Source organism: Solanum lycopersicum, chromosome 3 (genome assembly GCF_036512215.1).
Source record: "Solanum lycopersicum chromosome 3, SLM_r2.1".
NCBI classification, from domain to species: domain Eukaryota; kingdom Viridiplantae; phylum Streptophyta; class Magnoliopsida; order Solanales; family Solanaceae; genus Solanum; species Solanum lycopersicum.
In genome coordinates this window covers 30,464,552-30,488,222 of record NC_090802.1, presented here as the reverse complement: position 1 = coordinate 30,488,222, position 23,671 = coordinate 30,464,552, and the positions used below count along the sequence as shown (strand labels likewise).

At 33.3% G+C, this 23,671-nt stretch overlaps 2 protein-coding genes across 11 annotated transcripts; one reads left to right on the top strand and one right to left on the bottom strand.

The window, feature by feature from the left end:
• Positions 1–1,672: 1,672 nt before the first annotated feature.
• Positions 1,673–13,560, top strand: LOC101263980 (nudix hydrolase 23, chloroplastic). Of its 10 annotated transcripts, none has more exons than XM_069294926.1 (8): positions 1,694–2,119; positions 7,106–7,237; positions 9,857–9,933; positions 10,096–10,231; positions 10,318–10,458; positions 10,580–10,638; positions 13,058–13,125; positions 13,243–13,560. In XM_069294926.1, exons 1-7 carry the CDS (start codon positions 1,880–1,882, stop codon positions 13,095–13,097), a joined length of 825 nt encoding a protein of 274 aa, XP_069151027.1. In that variant the 5' UTR covers positions 1,694–1,879; the 3' UTR covers positions 13,098–13,125; positions 13,243–13,560. The 10 variants fall into 10 exon arrangements, with proteins under 10 accessions (XP_069151030.1, XP_069151026.1, XP_069151027.1 ...); XM_026029868.2 differs by having other exon boundaries at positions 7,097–7,237; XM_069294929.1 differs by lacking the exon at positions 13,058–13,125 and having other exon boundaries at positions 1,673–2,119; positions 7,106–7,183.
• Positions 13,561–19,360: 5,800 nt separating this feature from the next.
• Positions 19,361–19,798, bottom strand: LOC101243969 (agamous-like MADS-box protein AGL62). Its single transcript, XM_004234832.1, has one exon. It carries the CDS (start codon positions 19,796–19,798, stop codon positions 19,361–19,363), a length of 438 nt encoding a protein of 145 aa, XP_004234880.1.
• Between the last annotated feature and the right edge of the window lie 3,873 nt (positions 19,799–23,671).

Below are 23,671 nucleotides of genomic sequence, written 5' to 3'. Positions count from 1 at the left end.
CATAGAACCCGTCCTATGAAACTGAACGATGAATGACTAGGACGGACCACGGTCCGTTGACCAGGTTCAGCGATTGGTTCAGACAACTTTTAAGTCAGGGTCATTTTGTTTTTTTCCCTATGAGTTCGACTCCTAAACTACGTCGTTTAATCCTTAAACTATGTGATTTTCTTAGTTTTAGCTTAGAAATATAACTAGATCTTACCTAAGTCAAACCATTCATCAAAAACTTATAAAACAACTAGAGCGTAAGACGGAAAACATGTCAAGAACCATAGTTCAAGAATGCAACAAGATATCATTAGTTCCAGCCCCGAAATCAAAAGATTTCCCTGGTGAAATTTGTCACCAGGTATGTGTAATTTCACTAATAGGTTCCTTTCGCTCATTAGTTACCTATAATTCAGTTAGAATCTTGATTCCCTTATTATAACTAGAGGTAGGGTTTCGAGAACTCTAGTATATTATCATGAATTAGTTATTTACATATTCCAAATCATATAATCATGTTGTTAATTTGTCGCTTGCATGAATTTTAGAATGTTAACTATGTAATTCTTAGTTCTTGAATTACACATGCTCGATTAGATATTTCAGCTATTCAAATATACATGCCTCAGTTTTGAATGAATCATTATCAATTCAACAATGTTTCATTCTTAGGTTGCATGTCGATTTTGAGCTATCCTGTGTATTACAAAAACTATGTCATAACGTGTTAATTACTTAATCTATTGGGAGTAGTATAATAGCGAGTTGGACTAGGGTCAATCACCCATATAGTCCCAGAACTACTAGTCGCATAGGTTGTATGTCCTCTCTGTGGACATCATTTAGTGAACACTTTGGTCATGCCTCTATACCTCAGGCAAAGTATATTGGGTCCTCTCGATTCGACATATATATCTGACTCCATATTTAGCTCATATGGTTTTATTGTCGGTTATTAGTAGCTCCAACAATTCAATCAGACTCTATTGCATTGACCATCTTTCAGAACAGTCAATATTCAATCTCATCATGTTATAAATTTGGTCATTGCATCCAGATAGTTCAGTATTTAGTATATTTATCATGTTTGGATTATATTATTGCTTTATTTCTTTGTTCAGTTTTATGTTATTTAGGTTTACTCTATCCTGCGTGCTTCATACCTTTCAAGTACTGACGCATACTTTGCACAACATCTTCTCTTAATGTAGGTCTAGGTTCTCATCTTTCAGATCACGCTAGCACAATTCATAATAAAATTATTAACTTTAGGAGGAAATTTAAAGTGAAGAAGAATCTGATACATGACCATTCAAATCGATCAAAAGTTTTCTCAAGATAAATTTTTAATATAAGACGCCCTTCCTTACTCTTGATCCGTTTGTGATAATATATTAGTCCTTGATTTAGGATGACATTATCACAAGCCTTGCGTCTTTTGAGGAAACTAGTTTGGCAAGGGTCTTAAGATTGACCAAGTTCCTTTTTTTTTTTTTGATAATTTGCATTATTAGCGATAAATTACAAGAATGTATTTAAATCAACATAAATATATTATATTAATATTTATTTTTTAATTCATTTATATATAATATTAATTGAAATTTTGAATATGTATATTTAATCTAATAATTATATTTTTATAATAAATATATAAAATAATTTCTCTATTAATATTAATAATTATCACTTTTTGTAATTTGATTTTCAAAAATTATTTTTTAAAAATTAGTGAAACACAACGTGCTTATCAAAAACGAGTTCTTGATGGGCTAGTGGATATGGTGAAGGGGGATGTTCATCAGTCAAAATCCAGCGGCAAATCACAATTGACCTACCAAGAGTTTCACATTTTTGCTATGTGGGGAGCTGTTACCCAGAAAAAATAATGCTCAAAGCTATACAGATTGTGGGTTCATCTTCTGGGTTTGCTTCCTATAGATTTAGAAAGCCTCAACCCAATTCTGCCTTCTCCTTAATTTCGAGAAAACCCATTCTCACAACATCTGAAACTTTGTTATTGCCGGCTTCTCAACTACATAGTCACAAGTCCTGTTTTAGAGATTTTCGAATGTCTTCAACTCATTCAAAGTCATCCTCTTCTTCATCTGTTGCAGTCCAGTCAACTGTGAGTTGTTGTTGTTACACCTGTGCATTTCTTTTGATTTACTGAAATTGATGTCTCTAAAGTGTTTGATTTTGTAATTTCTGGTGCCATTTTGCTGGACTGATTGTTGAGGAGGTTGCATATTGGAATGGAATTTGATTACTTGAACTAAAACTATTTGTTTGGGTAGGTATGAATCAATCACAAATAACATAAGTGAAATAGAGGGTGAAGTAGATAGTTTAGTTGATTTCATAGGACAATTTCAGAGCCACCTATCTAGACTTTGATCTTGATGATGCCCTCTGGGGTTGTAAAACCCACCCATCAGCTTTTACTTGATGTTTTTTTTTTTTTTGGTGTGAATACATAGTTACCATTATCAAAAAAGAAATAATCCTATATTCAATCATGAATCATCTATGCTCCAGTCCAGTGCCTTAATTTTAGGTTAGAAATTCTTGGCTTATCTAGAGTGCCAGATGTTATATTTAACATTTTTGGATTTCACGAATACCCTTTCACAGATATATGTTGGAATTTGAATGGATTGTGCACCTCTTTTGATGGTTGTTGATTTACTGAAAGAGATGACTGAAGGTGCTGGATTGTGCCATTTCTAGTTCCATTTTCTTTGTCTGTTGTTGGTTGTTCATTCTTTTTGTCTGAGCCCTGAGGTTATGTCTTGGCACATCGAATGAGATTCAAAGTGGTGTTTGACAAAGATAAGCACAGGTTTAACGCTATTTTGGACACTTTTGTTAAATAAACACAAGGTTGATTGAACTAGAATGTTTTCTATTTGACCCTTCAAGGTGGCCCAATGGTTTGCGCTTGGGACTTCCATGTTGGAGGCCTCAAGTTCGGAACCCCTTGCCAGCAAAAGCAAGGGGTTTGCCTTCTGGGTCGAGCTCCTGGTGCGGGTTACCTTTCCTATATGGTTTGCGAGCTATTGCATAGGAGCGGGGGTTTTACCCTGTGCGCACCCAAAGTGTAGCGACTGCGGGTTTCCCTTGCCATAAAAAAAAAGAATGTTTTATTTGTTTTTGTGTTAAGCATTTAGCTATTTTACCTCTTACGCAACAATTTTTGTATAAAATGAAGCCTCTGCGTTTAAAGCCTAACTAAATTATCTTTACTCATCGGGCTTTTGATGCATGCCGATAAACCATATTTGATGACCCATTTTTATTCTCTTTCTATCATTTTCTGCAAATAAATTTTGCATATATTCTGTTCATTGAAACTGCTAAATGAAAGTACGGACTAAGAAGATCAGGTATTGAATTAAAAGATGCTTTCTCTCTCTCTCCTTTGTCCTTCGCTATATTCTTGTTGACCTCATTTCCAATGCAACCTTGTTTCCATCTTATTTTCTAGCTAGCTCAATCTTGTTTACTTTATATTCTCCACATCTTGCTTAATAATCAAGTGCCTACTTTGATTTGTTGCTCAAACATTACCAAATGTAGGTGTTAACACCCTTTTAGTCTGCCAATGGTCTACACATGGAATATTTAAGGAAATTTGGAAGTAGAATTCATCAGCTTATAAGTTATTTATTTTTATTTCTGTCCAGCAGTGTTTTTAGTAGATTATTACAGCTTTTTAGTTATTTATTATCCCTATTTCTAAGTAGCAGTTGTTGCAGTAAGGAGGTTATTACTCCACTTTCTCATTTAGTTGTAGTAGGCAGTTTTAGTAGACAGCAGACAATTATTTTCCCTGTTTCAGTGTTGTATTTAATGTATTTGAATTCAGTGAAATAATAAGCAGAAAATAAGTCAAGTTTTTGAGTACTTCAAACTCAAGAGATCGCAGGTTCTCTCTTAACGAACCAGCACCATAAGTCGTAGGAAGAGAACTTCAGATTTCATATTCCAGCGTCCCATAACGAGATCCATAACAGGGACCATAACAGTAGGCCTGATATCAAATCTTCAATTTAAAGCTGCTTTATCTTCTGCTACGTTTGAGCAAAACTAACATCATAAGTCCAAAGCCATATATTCTGCTGTAAAATGCCTTTGTTGGAAGTAGTAAACATCACCTTTCCACCCATGTATTAATTTTTTCTGATGATACACCTCTGGCTTGCCCGAATCCCCCCTCCCCCCCCCCCTTCCCTTGTGCCATTGCTTCCACACATGACTCTTCATTTCTTGGATCCCTTTACTGGCGGAGTCATTTCCATGCACTTCTCTTCCTTATTCACTTCTTTTGCCTCATGCTATCTATCTTTATGAATAACATCGTTGCTTCCTCTTTGCACCCTTTGATATCTATCGAACTCTTCGGCGAATAAGATGATGTTCTGATGTATCCATATAGGGACATCAAAGTTTGGATCTTCTCTTCCCCCCCGGGGTATGTTGGCTCAAAGGTATTGCATCTCGAATGTTGTCAAGCTGGAATTGTTTTCTTCACTTTTCAGCATAGCGGATTCTTGCATACCACTATCTTCCCAAGGTTGAGGGATTTCAGAAATTTCTGGATTCTTTACTATCGCTTCCTCTTCTTCACTCTTTTCATGAGTTGGAAAGATTGGCTTCAAGTTCGACAGATATTGGGTCAATTAAATTAGAGGAAGAGTCATTCACTAGCCCATTTGAGATGAACTGCACCAGCAGATCTGGGCCCAAACTTTTCCTTCTAATCATAGGCCTCTTTCTCTTGATTGGGGTGGAAAGTGGGACCTCAGTCACGTGTGCCTTGTCACTTGCTGGCACATTGACCAGTTCATCACTTCAGGGTGGTCGGAGGAACCCATGTGCCCTGCCACCTTTGTAAAGCCTAAAAGGCTTTCATGTTCTAATCCACCAGTTCCTTCGTCAAACCTCTTGATCTTTGGATGTTCTTTGCTGCGTGCACCGTAAACCACCCTCGCCGGCGTCGCAACCCAGATTCGGACTTTCAAGGTTAAATGTTAGTGGACCAGCTCCACCGAGTTCGGAACAGAGACTCTGTCTCCTCTGACCTTCATCCTTGCCCATTTGAGGTGATTTCATAACTCAGTTTCTTCTTCAGTTCTAATCCAGCCTCCACATAAGTTTCCTACCTCACGGAAAATTTTTTGGGACCAAAGTTGGAGGAGCAAACCTACTACTCTGATACAGACCTGGTTCGGCCTATCATGGATGGAAGTCAATGTCAGCAACCACCACTGTAGGTTGAACTTGTAGGATTTCCACCACTTCCCTCTTACAATGTGGTCTGCAGCTGGTTTGTTGGGAAACTCAAAGAGGAAACGATTGTGCCCCAAATCGTAGATGTTGATTCCATGCTTGTGCTTCCAAGTGCTTGCCACCCACCGTCAAATCTCTGATAGAAAGGCATCTGGAAATTGGAATCTCCTCTGGGGGACATCCAACCACACCTTTTGCTAGTAGTTCATTTTGATTTGTTGTTGTCGAATCTGTAATAAAGATCAATTTCCTTTTTTTGTTGAATCTTGTAGCATTTATTCTATTGTACACCATTTATTGTTTCTGACATGTGAATAGAAGAGACCCTCTTCTGTTTTCCTGTGCAACATCTTAACTGCCTTCTGGGCCTTAGCGTTTATGAAATTCATTATTTTGGTAGCTATGCCTATCCATCCTGGGTTTAGTGACTACTCGGGGATGATGATGACAACTCTTCTCTTACCCTGCATATTTGAAATGCTAACTTATTGACCATATTTGTTATAATTCCTTGAGCAGAAGAACTCTGTGAACTGGTCCCGAAACTTCCATCTATGGACTGAATTTCCGTATGCTTCTTTAAGAGCAAATGCTAGCCGCTCATCGTCTTGTAGATAGTACTATCGTGTTCATCATGTTACAACCTCGTTCTGCCCAGTCTTACCATGTTTCAGCCCTAGAAACTACTTTGGTAATATCGTAAGATTTGAATCCTACAGCAAAATAAATGGTATAGTCCTCCATGGTTGTAACAAAGAAAAAAAGGTTGGAGAGGACTTGGGTTGAGGGAGGTTCTAGCAATGGAAGATTGCCGGAAAAGGGATTCTAGGGGCCCAGAAGAGAGCTGCAAAAGTTTCCTCGGGTAATGTGCCTGGTAGCATTTTGACTGGAAGTGATTTAATCTCTTTAATGATCCCTTTTATTATCAATTTTCCATAAGAAAAATATTATAAAGCAACAAGCATACATTTCCCAAAAAAGTCCTGCAAAAACTTTGATGTGAATATACCATCTGATGAAAAATACCTAATCACATCCTAACATCAACCTAGCGGTCAAAACATGCGCACTTGTCCAAAATGGAAGGCAATATGCAATCAGAAATAAATGGAAGTGGCTTCTTATTGCACATAGCATTCTTCTAAATGCTGGCATGCCTATGATTCTAGGTATCTGATATAGAATTGGCTGTACAAGTTGAAAACAACCAAAATCTGTTACGAACTGAGGCATTCAACTGGAGTTTCTCTCTCCTCTTCTCTCCAGCCTTATCTTTCGTTTCTCTTCCTACAAAGAGTTTTTTCATGCCAGTTGTGAAGAATAATGAACCTTGAGCTTGTCAACCCAAAGGTTAGCTTATATGTGAGGATTTCCCAACATCATATAAGGACATGAGAGCTCATTTCTTCAATCAACACAAACACTCTTAACACCCCACCCTGCACATCCAAGGGCTGGACATTTGAAGTATGACTAAATAACATGGGGGTCCAACAATATATAAACCAAGAATAGGAATGAGTCCGATGCTAATACCATTTGAAGGAAAATGAACTCTGGGCATGCTAATACCATTTGAAGAAAATGAACTTTGGGCATAACTCAACTCCAAAAGCTAGTTCATGAGGTGAGACATGCCCAACGTCATGTAAGGTTACAGCAAACCCTCTCTCCACTAATGCGAGATACTGTTACCACCAGCCAATTTTTTTAAAATTCACCTTTATGTTATTTAAATAGATCTGAGAGCATTTTGTGTTTCATAAATTGTTCAGGTTCCTTTATCTTTTCCTTGATTGATTTCAGTTCAAAGATTTTGCAGGGAAACATTCGCAAGATCAACTTCTGCCAGTTTTGCGGGGGCCCAAATAAGCATGAGATACCTGATGGTGAAGAAAAGGTGAGAGCTATCTGCACTCATTGTGGGAAGATTACATATGAGAATCCAAAAATGGTAAGATTTTCATTAAGCTTCACTGTTCCGCTTGTATTCTTGATTAAATGCAGATTAATCATTGTATTCTTTCTCAAAAAAAAAAAAAACTCATTGTATTACCTCTTGCAATCGTAATGACCACATTATTTTCCTTTGTCTTTTCAGTGCCTACATGTTTGGTGGTCAAATTTCAGTATTAATGATGTGGGAATATTCATTTTTGTTTAGAACCAGCTATAATCACCCAGCCAAATCAATTTGGTGACAGTGGTTCAATTCGATGGTTTGAATTTTGTTTATGATTTTATTTTTGGTTTCATATGGGGGACAGTTTCAAATATGTATACACCTAATCATATCGAAAGGTGTAGTACAGTGGTCATTGAGGTGAGTACAAATCTAAGAGATCAGGGTTCAAATCCCCGTTGAGACAAAAGAAGAACACTAGATTATTTCTTCTCTATCTGCCTAAGATTTGGAAGTTTGCCACATAATGTACTATGCTTCTTTTAGTAGACCTCTTTAAGGTCATGGTACATCTTCGTGGAACCAGGATGAATAGAATACCATGGGCAAGGTGCTTCACTCATAATGTTCTCTTGAAGCGCTTCATTATCGGGAACATATAATCTGTCTTGGCAGCTTAAGGTGCCATCTCCTGCGAGCTTAAATCCTGTGACTTCTACGTTGGCGGATCCTCTCTTTATACTGAAGTAACAAGGGGTCATCACACTTCTTCTCTTTCACTGTTGCCGTTAAGGATGACGTTGTAGTATACTGGACAACTACTTCACCATCTTCAGAGTCCATGAGTCGGACTCCAAAGCTTGCTAATCCTATGTGCTAAACTCCCCATATACAGTTGGGATTTGATAAATATGATAGACAATACTTTGTTTGTTTATTCATAGTCTCCCCCTACTTTTGCTCTCATGAATCTTAGATTATAATTACCTTTTGGTGTTGAGTCTTCTTGTATATATTCAAACCCTTACCTATTCAAAAAAAAGAAGTGGTTTTTGCCTTACATACCTTGTTAGTGTATTACCATGATCAATTACTCCGTTGCAGCTTCAATCTACCAGAATGACGATAATAACACTAACATAAGCAGCAAATCAAGAAGCTCGGCCAGTCACTCAATATGACAAACATTTGACAAGTGACAAGCTCACTAAATTCTCAATTTATGACATACTTCATATCTAAGCTTTCTTGTCAAAATTAACAGCTCAACCGCTTACTACGAGACCATCTACCTTCCTCCAATCATATAACAACCAAAACAACCATCCATGCATATCAATTACTGCAAGTTAGTTTATTGAAAAGGGAAAAACTGCTTCCGATCACCACCCCGTGAGTCGAGCTTGTAAACTATACTTAAAAGGCCATTAGAATCTCTTGTATGTTGGTAGAAGAACATTCATACCTCACTTAGAAAGTTCAGCAAAGAACATACTGAACCTTCGAGAAACAACATGGGTAAGGATGATTCATGAGCTAGGATGAAGACTTTCACTTGATTCCGTGGAAAATTCACTTGGCTTGAACTTAGGTGGTGTGGAGGACAAAATCTCTTGAGAGACGGTCCAAAACGTGAAAGAACAAATGCCAAATGAAATCCTAAGCCCTAACTTATAAAACAAAAGTTTTGGCTGCCATACCCTTGGGTGCCATGTGTTCCACATGCAATTAGGGTCTGCGCAGGTCTTTAGTAAAGTATGCATAACTTCTTGTAATGAAGTCAGATTGACGAGTGGTCTGTCTCATGGGAAACTAGATCACATAACTCCTCACAGTCTAGGAGATATACTCGTTCAGAGTTGACCCTTTCGCGGCACGTAAAGGATAAACCATTCGTAGTCGCTTTTGGCTTGACTTAAACAATAAATCTTTATGAATCTGTAACCTTGTATCACCATAATAGACTGACCCTTAACTTATATACTCATTCTTGACCGTCCCGTGGTTGGACCAATTCATTGATGTTAGACTAGTCGTACTTGAACTTATAGGCACAGGGTATAACAGTTAACCCTGAGTATGTACTAGTGGGAGATAGCAGGTATCTGGACTAGTCGAGGTGCATGCAAATTCGACTCCACACCATCGTTATAAACAGATAATATACCTAATTGCACCTAGTAATCAATATAGAACGTTTGGCAAAATGCTGCAGTGCAGCACAGGTTTTTGCTTGGTCTTTGTAATTCTGAGGTTAAAGAGACTATTGAGACCCTGTTTTGTTTTATGTTGTATTTTGGAATAATGGTTTGGGAGCTTGCTAAACTTCAGGTCATTTTTTCATGGGGAAACAGTTGTGGTTATTTTACCCATTTGAGCTGCACACCTCCAGGAGGGATGCTCAAGTGTGCTCTCGAAGAGCAGCCCTCCACAGAAATCTTAGTGATTCTAGTTGTTCACTAATATGAACCTCATGGAGTATAGTTGTTCTTATTGTAAACTTTGAGGTCATAAGACCAAAATTACTCTTTTCATAGCACATGAATTAACATTGTTCTTTCTCCCATTGTTGGTATTAATATTCATTTGTGCAACACACATCAATCCCGGAACTTATTCCTGCTTCTTACTAAGGGGGTAATATTTGTAACGCTTTGTTCTCAAATTCAGGTTGTTGGTTGCCTTATTGAGCATGATAAGAAGATATTAATGTGCAGGCGCAAAATTCACCCATCATATGGACTTTGGTATGTGTCTACCAACAGAGTTTAGTGAGAAGGGAGGACTTCCTTCCACAACCTCTAAGAAAGTTCTCTATTAGTACCCAGAATTCAGAAATGTAGAGAGTACTGAAGTAATTCGAATTCCAGTATAGTAAAGTTTATCTTCAAATAATGTTGTACTGGTAGGACGCTCCCAGCTGGCTATATGGAGATTGGTGAATCTGCTGCTGAGGGAGCAATTAGGGAAACCTGGGAAGAGGCAAATGCAGAAGTAGAGGTTCAATCACTTTTTGCTCAATTGGACATCCCTCTTATAGGACAAGTTAGTATAAATTCTTGAAGATGGCATTTACCTCCTATGAATTATGACCGATATTGGTGATAATTATTTTTTCCTCATCTTTGCAGACGTACATGATTTTTTTGGCAAAACTGAAAAATCCCCACTTTTCACCTGGTCCAGAATCATCAGAATGTCAGCTTTTTGAACTTGATGATATTCCTTTTGATTCTTTAGCATTTTCATCAATGCTAGTAAGCTTGAATCTGGTAATTTTTTATGCTACATGGTTAAATATTAACTTTACAGAAAATATATATATGTGTGTGTTCATTTGCTTGCTCGCGCTAAAGTTAAATTATATCTCTCTCTTATTTCATCTCATTGTAGTACATAGAAGATATTAAAGTTGGAAGACCGAAGTTCCATTATGGCGTCATTAACAAGAGGTATGTTGGTCACCCTATGTTATAGTGTTCACTTAGTTCTAAGATCCTCAACAAAGCTTTAGTGATTTGTTGTTATGTAGCTAAAACTCTTTAAAATCATTGTCACACCTGTATTGATACAACATGGATGTGAGTGTAGGTGTGGGATAGATAGGATTTGGTCAACTTACCTTGGGTACTTTGACTACATCTATGGGCGAGAAGTATAGATTAATTGGGTATTTAGTTTGATTTTTGGGTTTATATAGTATGACTATGAGCATGTTTTACTATTATATCTTATCTTATGAATAAATATTACTCCTACTATCCAAATTTATGTGGAATGCTTTCCTTTTTAGTCTGTCCAAAAAGGAATGTGACCTTTCTATAATTAGAAATAACTTGACTTTAAATTTTTCCTTTTACCCTTGATGAAATGATTTATAGCCACACAAATACCTCAGGTTTGTTTTAGACCACATATTTCAAGTCTTTTCTTTTTTTCTTGAACTTTGTATTTCTGCACCCGAGTCCAAGCAACTTAGGTCTATTGTTCAAAGCATGCTAGGTAGTCCTATTTGAATATGTATGACAATTTAACAGAGAGCACTTCCGATATGAATATTATTTGTAGCTCAACTAATAAGATGAAATGTCATTTGTTTGATGAAGTAACTGATAGGAGAAATCCCAAACTATAAATGTTCTTTTATTCCCTGTTCTGCAAAGGTGCTGTATTTCTTTCTCATATTAGGTCACTAGAGTGTTGGCTAAAAACTGTCTCTATATTTCTCATTTTGCTGGAGAGGCTCCACTATCAGTCTTCTCGATATTAGCAAGCTATGGATTGTATCATCTTGTCTTTAAATATCATTTGACTGGAAAAGAGAGAAGATCCTCTCATAGTAACTTGATTAACGTCAGTACTATGGGTATGCCTTACAATGGTGGTGGTTATGCATTTTTACGCTCTCCATTCAAATTTATTTCTCAATTCTTTGGCCTTAAAATTAATTTCTCACTTCGTTGCGCTTCAAATTAAGTTCTCCCACTGTTGTCAAAGGCACACTTAAAGCACGCTTAAGCCCTAAAGTGAGGCTCAAAACACGGTGAGCGCTTCGCCTCGCCTTATATGTGCTTCAGTGTCGTCATCAAGGTTCTAAGGCATATTTATCCTTGCCAATGAGCCTTTGTTGAAGAGGCACACTAAACAATTGATATTTAACGTTATCATAATTTCTTTGTTTATATAATTGTCATTCATGTTTATAATTATTAGTTTTGGACAAAACATATATATATTTGTAATTTCCTCTTTGCGCCTTTTTTCATGAATGCCCATGCTTTATTTGCGCTTTTCACTTAAAGCCCCAATGGACCTTAGAGCTTTTTTGGGCTTTTTGCCTTTGATAACACTGAGTTCTCTGAAATTGCAATTTACTTTGCAAGACCAGCCCCAACTCTATGGAGCCGCATTGGCCCCTCTTACTATCCTAATCTTTGGTGAAGCGTAAATTAGTGTATAGAGTAGTTAGCTGTCTCTACAGTGGCAAGTTCATGTTTTTATTTCCTTTTAGCTCCTTCGATTGGGATGACTTAAGCTGGTAGGGTACCCATTTGTTTCTTCTAACATTTATTAGAACTCTGGATGTGATGAGCACCCAAGACTGCAACCCAGCTGTCAATGAGGTGGGAGAAAACCTTGGTGACCAGGGATCAAATCCCAACAAAGACAAACAAGGCTAGTTCATTTCCCCTTGTCTTTCTAACCTTTGTCGACAGAGTTACTCTATACCTATGCTGGTGAGAGGACAGGTACTGGCGGAATAATTGAGGTGCACACAAGTTGGCTCCGATACAATTATTATCTCCCCCCTACCCCCCCCCCCCCCCCCAAAAAAAAAAGGATTGGATTAACATGCATGCGCAGGCTGAATCAAACACCACTGTTATCCAAAAAAATAAGCAGATTGGATTGACATGCATTTCGTCGTATATAACCCTATCTCTCAGTGGAATAATATGTCTGTCGGATGTAGGGTAACACGTTTTGACCTTGGAGTAAATGTCTCAAACAATTTGACTTTTAAGTTGAGATACATGTTATTACTCCCCCATTATTCAGTTCTTCTTAGATACTCCTTCTGTCCAACAATACTTGTCCACTATTGACTTTTTACACTTCTTAAGAAACTATAAATGGAAAGGTAATTTACTATATCATCCTTTACATATTATAAATACAAATGTCTTGAAAAAAGTAACATTGAAATGACTTAATTAATGATAAAGGTGAATTAGGAACTAAGTATAAAATTATCCATTGATTTCATCAAGTGGACAAGTATTGTTGAACATCCAAATAGTATAGTGGACAACTATTGTTGGACGGATGGAGTATTAGCTTATTTTTCCACTTCCGATGCTTGATTTCAAGGGCTGAGCATTTGCTGAAAACTAGGATGTTGAAGAGTTGAAGACTAAAATAGTTAGACCTGGGAATATGTATGTTGTTTGAAAGTTGAAACTGCACTACACTATGGCTCTTGGCTTTTTTTTCTGCCAAGAGCTTTTCTTTGAACTGTATTTCCTTATTCCTTTCCATTGCTTATGTGTTTCCAGGCCTGGAACAAGCCCTTCTGATATCCATGCTTACACTCTGGATTTTCATATGCAATCCTGAGAAGCAGATACAATATTTTCAAGCACTAGAATGCGGTTGGTATGTTCGTCAAGACTGAAACAGCTCCGGTGTTTTCATCAAAGCTTTAGTTGTGTACTTGTGGTGATAGTTCCATTCTTTCTAATCACTTATCTAGTAGTAAAAAGTCTTCCTGATTTGAGTTGTTCAAAATTGACTTATGATGTGTGCAGACTGAACTTATAAGATGGGACACATCCACATTCAATTCATTATCAGATTAACATCGATTGTGACAACTGATACAAGAATCAATGAAACACATAATATATCCAACCAAACAATTTTCACTTATCAAATAATTCATATCAGGTGTGACTAGTTCTCAATTTTGGGCTGGATAATGACCAAAAATCCCAAATGAAAAATAATACAAAGTAACCTAATAAAAAATACAACTCCCTCTGTCCCATTTTATATGACTTATTTTCTTAATTAGTCAATCTAAAAAAGAATAACACGATTTTATGTCAAGTAATAGTTTAACTTTAAAATGTTGATTTTATCCTTAATGAGATGAATTATACTCACATAAATATCTATTCTTTTTTTTTTAGACTATAAATTTCAAAAAATCTTTCTTTCTTTCAACTCTGTCGAATCAAACTAGCTTATAAAATGGGGATTGAGGGAGGATATAATAAGGATTAAAACAACTGTGATGAGGAAAGAATTTGGCAAGCAACTCTTTTGATGATATATGCCTGCCTAAATGAAGGTATGACTGGATTTCTCTTTCATCACTATTAAAGAAGTGGACTCCACTTATTGGATTGCAACTGTACAAAGTATGCATGAGTATTTTTTTATAGAGATGCATACTGTACTGGTGGACCAAAAATAAGAAATTACTTTAACAAAATACAATAAAACTTGTGTTATGCTTCTCTGCTGTTCCTTCAAGTTAATTTGCTATCAATTTTTTTCATATTTTTTATATTATTCCATCAAAAGCCACCTGTTGTGATCCAAAGGGATAAGAGGGAAAGAGAACACAGCTATTTCAGGGAACAAAATCAATCAACAAATTGAAAAACAAAATTTGACTAGTGATCAAATTTGATTTGATTTGGTACTAAATAAAATATTTTTGACTATACTTGCGTTGGTTTGATATTTCGACTGTATTTGGATTAGTTTGGTTTTAACTAAAAAAAAGTTAGTTGAGATCAAAATAATTCGCTATTATATATAAAATTACTTTGATATAATTTATAAATATTTTTTTACATTTTTCATAGTTTTAATCTTTTAACATATTATTTTGAGTCTTTACAATTCTTAATGGCCCAATAAATATTATCATCCATAGATATTAGTAACTCTAATAAAGTTCGAATCAAAATCAAATCAATACTAATGCTAACAAAAAATAATTAATTTAATGCTAGAAATGACAATAATATTGAAGAGTTGTTCTTTAATTTTACATCGGTTTAGTTAATTAAAATGCATAACCTAATTCAGATTTAATCAGGATCCAATGTGAGTATCGAAAACTGGGTGAAAAATCAAAAAAGAAAGTCACATAATTATTACTTATCAAGATTATTTTTGCATGATTTAGTACTTTTAATTATGATAAGTTTTTATGACCTATTAATTTCCAATATTTGTTATATGCAATTTCATTTTGTTATTTTTGTTGTCATCACTAATTGTGCTATTTTCTTTTTAAAAACCTTAGATAATTGTATTTTGGTAGAACTAAAGATATATTTAAAGTATAAGCTAATTATATGTTTGATACTTCATAAGAGAAACCTGTAAACCAGAAAAAAAAATTGAGGTTGAAAAATTCAAGTTATATCAGTTTGATTTGGTTTATAGATTTTAAAATTCTATAATGATTTGATTTGATGTTTGAAAAATTTAACTCAACCCAACCCGATCATATACACCCTTAGATCACCTGTTAATTTGTTATGAATGAGAAGGGGAACTAAAATGAAGGATTTTTTTTACATGAACAATATATTTTATTTGATTAGTTATATTTTTAAGTGTTACTTTATTTTTATTACCATATATGACATAATTTTAACTTTAATAATCATTTGATATAAATATGTACTAAAGTTTAGGAGAGAAGAATTAGAGAACAACACAATTGCTCACAAGATTCATAAATAAAAGTCACGTTTATTTATATAAAAATAACACCCTATACACATTTAAGGTTATATATATCAAGTTATAAATATACTTTTTAAAAATAAATTACTTATAGCAGATTATTATCGAGTTATAGCATATCAATTAAAAATATATTTAATTAAAAATAAATTATAAGTAATTATTTAAATACTAATTAATATGTTTAAATATTTATTTTTATTTTTTACAACTAACTTTTTATTTTTATTTTTTTAGATAAAATAAAAAGAAAAAAACGTTTATGTATGAATTGGTAACCAATACTAATTGTGGGATTTGAATTAATTTTGATTAATAATGGATAATTAACAAATTAGCATATGTTAAAGAATTCAAAAAGGACTTAAATTATTCAGTTTCCTTAAAATGCTCAAATTAGTTTAAATCAAATTAAAACATGATTTTTTTCTCTCTTTATCACCTTTTAAAGCTTTTAATATAAATAATAAATTATTATTAATTAAATTTTACATTATATAGTTACCTTTTAAAAAATAAAATCTAAATAATAGGGATTTGATTTTAATTAATTCCCTATTATACGGTTGCCCAATAACTATCCACCCCCATCTCAACCAACACATACATAGACATCTTTCCCCAATACACTCCATCTCTCCCCAACACGCGAACATATTTTGATCTTTCCCAAATCCTGCCTCACACTCATCATCTCTTTCCAACACGCAAAGATTTTTTGTTCTTACCCAAATCTCGCCTCACTCATCTTCCCCATTATCCCTCTCAGATCAGTTCACCCAAAATCCAAACATCCCTCTCAGATAAGTTCCCCATTTAGTTCATACAGAATGTCTAGGAAAGGTAGCGAAATCCCAAGTAAAGTAAAAGATTGGTCGATGAGACTGATGACTTTCATGTTCCTTCATTCAATATATTGTCACAAACTCAAGCGCAGAAATCAAAGGGAAAAGAGAAGTGTAGTTCAGTTAATTCGAAGATGGAAAAAAACAAAATCAAAGAGGCATTGAAAGTGATCGATCAACAAGAAAGTTTTCAAAAAAAAATCAGGGATACAAGCTACAAATAAACCCAAAAAAGTTGATAAAGTCAGTAAAAAGATTATTTCAAATTTGGATTACAATGTGTTGTGTTAGTGTATTTAATTTTTACTTTTATTTATCAATAGTATACTACATGAACTTTATATGATTTATGTATGAGTTGAGTTTTTAATATTTTATATTATAATTAAATATGAATATTAAATGATTTAGCGTTGTATGTTTTGTATATGATATAATTTGAATATATCAGTATATGATTTGATACATAATAAATGTATTAGTTTTGTATGATTTTGTGTACAAAATAATTGGTCATTATCGATATAGGAGTGTATGCATTATGTATTGCTATTATATATGTATGAAATGATATTCTTGTCCAGTTAAATATATGTGTATGAATGATGTATTAATATTGTGTATCCTATAATTTTGACTATTATAATAAGTATTGCAACTATATATTTTATTTTTTGATTTTGATGTATGAATTGACATATTCATACTAAATGAGATTAGTATGTAGTTTTAAAGTCACATATTAGTTTTTTTTTTAAAATCGTATATGTATTAATATTGTATGAATTGTGTATGAACTGAGGCATATAAGTTTTTTTTAAAAATCGTATATGTATTAATATTGTATGAATTGTGTATGAACTGAGGCATATAATTTCTATGATTTCTGTATGAATTGAATTAAATGTCCATTGAATATTTATTAATATTGTATGAATTTTGTATATAATTTGTATGATTTGTGTATGAATTAATTGAATGTCAATTTAATAAATAATTGTATATATGATTTTTTCTATGGAATTTTGTAGTATATAAAAAGTAATAATTTAGTTTTACAAATTTTATAGGAGAAGAAGGTTCAAACACATTTATCTTTATGTATCAACATGATTTTGTTTGCTGATTTGTTGACCTTCCTCGGTCAAGATAAGTTTCAGCAATTTTTACAAGAAATTTCATTTGGATTTTTTTATGATTTACATAACATAAAAATTCGATGTCAATTGTTGCGTTATACTTTCCTTCTTGAATCTGAAACTGGCAGGGAGGACATGTTCATTATCAATGTAAATGGTACAGAGTTACGTTTTGACTTAAAAGAGTTGATCGTTGTAACCGATCTAAAATCTGGACCAATTTCTGACTTTGTTTCTGATCCATCTGTTACCAATAGATTAATTGCAGAAAATTTCGGAGAATTTGACAAAGCCCCCAGTCAAATTTTTACCACAAGTTTAAATTGGAAAACTTTTGGAAGAAGATGACCATTTATAATTAGTTTATATAATTCATACACATTTAATATATCATTCACTGTCCTACATACTACTCCAATTAAATAAACACAATATAATTTCAATAAAAAGTTAATACAAAAACATATAATCTAATTTCAATAGAAACTAGAATATTCTTTTTTTTTTAAAAAAAAATACTTTCATAAACATTTGATACACGTTTCGTATACTTTTCATACACTAATAATACAAACTCCAGACTTCAAATACGCTATACGTAACATAACTATTTCATTCAAAAAATAATAATATACAAACTGTTTTCAGATAATGCAGTTATCAAAAAAATCTAACACTGTTCTACATGTAAAAAACATCAAATTAATTAAAATAAACAAATCATAATTAAAAGAAACAAATCATAATTAAAAATCAACATGATGAATTTCACTTTCCATCATGTTTAATTAATATTGACATAATGTTCTTCATCACATCAAATCAAATTGTTTCAAACGCCAAAATTTATCAGGTTACTAAAAAAACGAACTGAAATATGCATATCTGAAAATAATCGTGGAATTTTGGGAAAAAATGACTTCTACGTTGATGCCAATCTGAAAATAATCGTTAAAATTTGGAAAAAGATGAATTGTAACGATGATGCAAATATATTTCAGAATGCCAATCTGAAAAAAATCGTTAAAATATGGTAGATTTTTTAAGGAATTAAATAAAAAAATAATAATATCATTTAAACTAACTAGAGATATTTAAGACAATGATGCTAATCTGAAAATTTTTGATATCCCTAAAAACGTGTTAATCTAATATTAATTTTTAATTAAAATTCCTTAAAACGTGCTAGTGTACAGTTTCAAAATGTGCTAACTACATTTAATGTAATTAATAAAATATCTCATTTTCCATTATTAGTTATCCGTTTGTTAATTAGGTATATTAATTATCCATTGTTAATTTATCCCTTTTTTTATTAATTGTTAATAACAATTCTTTTTAATAAATTATAATTAATATTATATTTATTAATAAAATGCTATAAATTGAAATATTAAATGTTATACATTGAAATTCAAACTCTAATGCTATAACTTGAGAATATTACTATATAAAATGTTATATACCTAATTTACACTTTATTTATTTTGCTTGCACTTGATTTTTGATATTTACGAAAATTTATTCCAAACATGCACATATATTCCTATATAACTCCTATAGTACTTTTATCAATAATTATATTGTTCATATCAATACACATTCATATCATGAACACACATAGACTAATTTTTCACAATATATATATATATATATATATATATATATATATATATATATATATATATATATATAGACTTAATGAAAACAAATAAAATACACAAATGAAAAATCGATTATGAAAATATAACAACAGAATAGTTTATTTAAGAAATTCACTTGATGATCATTCATATGGTAAATCTAAATGATAAAAACATACAAAGGAGGAAACTTCTAATAGTTTATTTGTTAATACATACTGAACTGCATTAACAATAGTATAATTGGATTTTTTAAAAATATGCTCCTACATTAAGCTACATAAACAAAGCTTGAAAGGACTTAGAATCTTCAATGGAAACAATCTTTTTTTTAGTTCCTTCCAATTGCTCCTTCAACAATAAAAGTTGATTCAAATTTTGACACTGTTCAACATCTATATCCTCCAGCCAATCTCGGAGACTTTTCGATGATGATCTCAACTCTGAGGATCCACTAGAAACAACAACATCAGAATCTGATTGTCTCATGCAATCAATTTTGGAAAAATGCATGTTGATAGCAGTGTTAACGTCTCCGTAAGTATAAATCCTTCCAGCGGGTGAAAGAACAACAGAGGAAACTTGAGAACCCGTCAAGGATTCAAGTTCTTCATTTTTCTTGAAAAGTCCGTTCCTTCTTTTGGAGAATGTCACCATTCTACAACTTTTCTTTGTAATTTTCTCCATCTCTATTTTCTTCTTTCCTGTGCCCATTCTCCTTAATCTCCTCTATGTTTTTGCTATTCTTCAAAAAGTATAGTTTTCTTTTGAATTTGGGATGCTTTTTAGGTTTGATGCCAGTGTTTATTTATAGGGAGAAAGAAAATCACATACCATTTAAGTAACAAAAATGATAGTTACCAATTGAAAATTGGTAGTTACCTATTGAAAGTTGGTAGTTTTACCTATTGAAAATTGGTACTTACCTATTGAAAATTAGTAGTTTCCTACTGAAAATTGGTAGTTACCTAAATTTTGTGTGCATGTATAGACTCTAATCCAATCTGATAGAAGAAAGGTTGACCGATTTATTTTATGAGGTTTGACTTATGAATTGTGATTGGAAAAAATGATAGATATATCTCGGAACTATCATAAATGGTACGTCAATACCCTTAGTTATACTTTCGGGCCCTTACCATCAATATTTTGGATTATATATACCCTTAAAATAAACGGAGAGACACGTGTCATGATCTTAACGGTCCATACAAATTTAATTTAATTCTTACCCATATAAAAAAAAAAAAACCACCCATCTTTCACAACTTTAACCCATTATGTTAAAAGATGATAAAATGAACAAATTGGTCCTTAGCGGTCATTCCGTAATTTAGTTGATTGAAATGGTTCTTAATATTATGATAAAAGTGGGTTTTAATATATTTTACTTGATTGAAATGGTTTTTTATGCATAACAAAAGATGTTCAGTCTGGTCCTTTACCCCAAACATAATATTTTTATTTTAAAATTATGATTTAATGGTAGATCGGATGTCACATCAATTCAAAGATGAAAGATATTACCACATCTATTATTCCATGCTGAAGTGGGAGGATAATAACGTTGAAGAATATTCATGCGGCACATCACTGTCGGTGGAGGTAGTGTGAATTGCCAAAGAGCTTTCATTTATATTAAATTACCAAAGGAGATAGTGTTCATCACATTACATTATCAGTAGTGGTAATGTGCATTCATATTACATTATCGGAGGTGGTAGTACCAATCATATTATATTTTCAAAGATAATGATATCCATTATCGGATGTGGTAATGTCAATCTTATTACCTTATAGGAGGTGGTAATGTCTATTACCAGCGGTGATAATGCCAATCATATTACATTACATGAGGTGGCTACGTGCATCATATTACATTAGCTAAAGTGGTAATGTTCATTCATATTACATTATCGGAGGTGGTAATGTACATTACGGAAGATGGTAATGTCAATCATATCACATCATCAGAGGTGGTAATGTACATAATCGGAGCTGATAATGTTCATCATAATACATTATTGAAACATTATTATATTATCGGAGGTGTTAATGTCCATTCTTTGAGGTGGTATGTCAATCATATTACATCGTTGAAGGTGATAATGTTCATCATATTACATTACCAGAAATGGTAATATTCAATCATACTTCATTATCGAAGGTGGTAGTGTCCATAACCAAAGGTGGTATTGCTATTTATATTACATGTTGATCTCGTCAAAGAGAACCATTGACATTTCCCAGTGTTATAGATGTTTGAAGGACATACGTAGGATACATCAAATATCATAGAGGATTTGAAGTGCAACTTGCCAATAGATCCATTTCCACACCATAAACAGACAAAATGTTCGCATTTGAAGGATATTCATCAGTCACATTGATACCAAACAAGGTAATGTAGAAAGGTCATGAAAGTCACACATCACCCTAAATATGAACATGCATTTATATTCTACCAATGGAACTTCATCATTTATCCTATTAATGAATTCCCAATCGTTCTATCAATGGACATGCATTTATATCCTTCCAATCTATTCTCATATGTCTTACAGACGGACATGTATTTATTTTTTCAAATATCTTACCAACAAATTTTTATTTTTCTTATAAAATGGACCGACAACTATTGTCACGCCCCAAGCCTACACCCTAAACGTGACCGACACTCGAGAACCATTGCTGGCTCCAAGCGAACCCTTGACCTAACTTAGTTACTCAGCAGAAGACTTAAATCAATAAAGATAAATCTATGAAATAAATTGAAATTTTATAAAGGAACATTCAACTTGACCATTAAGGCAAACTCGAGTCTCAACATAAGATAATGACAATAAAGAACTAACATCTGAATGTCTATGAAGCCTCTAAAATTACTGAGATGGATGTCAGGACAAACCCCACGACATCTGAAAGAACTAATAAAATAATTGAAAGCAATAAATTGGTGTCCAACAGAATGCAAGAAGGCTCACCAACTGACTCTAGAGTGCTCACTGGATAAACGATACGCTACATGCTAATAATGATTAACTACATCGGCATCACAAGATGATGCAAGCCAATTGACATCAATACATTATATGTACGAGTATGAAAGTTCAAATTCTGTACACAACATAGGCTTGAAAAGAATCTAAAGAACTTACATGACTCAACTCAACTCAACATAAATGAACTCATTTCAATATAAAATAGTTTAAAATAAGTGGAATATAAATAAAGGTTGTTTAAAACATGATGTCAAGTCTCTGTGTATGAGAAGATACACTATAACTCTGAAATGTATGTAAAAATACAATAAAGTGTGTACATAAGAATATAATTACTTATGTGGGATTTTCTCTAACCGAAAATCATCACGTAAGATCTATTGTAATGATACAACATTTTACCTCATGATGTCAGGGCCATCATATACCTTGCCAGGGCTATAGAACATGAACTAATAAGTTGGCCCTATACCTTGCCTGGGCTATAGAACATGAACTAATAAGTGGATCTACTAGTCTATACTAAAAATCACTTAAGGAATCATGTAAAAAGTATGACCCTTTTCTACCAATGATGGCTACATGGTTTATAGGGTTGTGAGTTGTCGGAACTCTCCCCCTATATCGGTGCTCAATACTACTCCCAGAATATGATATTAGCTCTTATGTTTAAGAACATATTTTTTTCTGTAATTTGAGATAATTTCTCAAAAACTTAGCTCAAAGGCTATCTTGGAAATCATAGTTTCCTCTCTTGCTTTATTTAAAAAGTGATTATTCTTTTCAGAAAACTAGCTCAAAAGATCTTTGGAAATCAAGGTTTCCTTTCTTGTTTGAATGTGAAAACATTTTACTCTTTGGTAATTCATAGTCCCACGATATACTCTTTTGAAGAAATGCAATTCAAACTTTACTCTTCATCTTTACACAACTTGAACTTTAAGTCTTAAAACGTTTGTGAAAGACTTTTGAAAACTTTATAAACTTCTCTTTGATTTGCTTTTTAACTATTAGACTTGACTTTGATCTTATCTTTCCTTGAAAATGAATTATGAATTCAAGGTTCATGATCATCTAATGTTTATGGATGATAATATGGTGTTTATATGTACCTTATAGTGTTGGAATCAACTAGAAGACATAGGTACATCACTAAGGAACTAGTACGAAAAGGTTGGAGAAAAATGGGGTGAATTGACGTCTCTGGCGATCTAAGAGGTGCGGGGGCCAACCATTGAAAATTTGAGACGGAATTAGGGAGCTCTAGTTGGCACGGCGCACCAAGAGTGAAACTGTAAAGCCCCTTTTGGGGCGTGCTGGCTGGCGCGACATCTAACCCCTTTCCCCAGGTGTTTGACGACTTTTCTTGCTTGCTTTTCATCTCTACACCCTCTAAACTTAAAAGGTTCTTTATCCAAACAGTTAGAATCAATTATACCCTCAATATATTAAATATTCTAATCGAAATCAAACCTAAACTCATAGATTTGAATCAACTAGCTCCTCAACAATTTTAACGAATCAAGAATTTAATAGAATTTCAACAAACCCATCAAGAACTCAATTTCTAAACTTTCAAGAACTT

Bases quoted from the DNA above. Each gene is read 5' to 3' on its own strand.
- LOC101263980 (XM_069294922.1), top strand. From the start codon at position 1,880: ATGCTCAAAGCTATACAGATTGTGGGTTCATCTTCTGGGTTTGCTTCC. The intron at 2,120-7,096 runs GTGAGTTGTTGT...TTCAGTTCAAAG, and splicing joins CTGTTGCAGTCCAGTCAACT to ATTTTGCAGGGAAACATTCG. The intron at 10,459-10,579 runs GTAATTTTTTAT...ATCTCATTGTAG, and splicing joins TGCTAGTAAGCTTGAATCTG to TACATAGAAGATATTAAAGT.
- LOC101243969 (XM_004234832.1), bottom strand. From the start codon at position 19,798: ATGGGCACAGGAAAGAAGAAAATAGAGATGGAGAAAATTACAAAGAAA.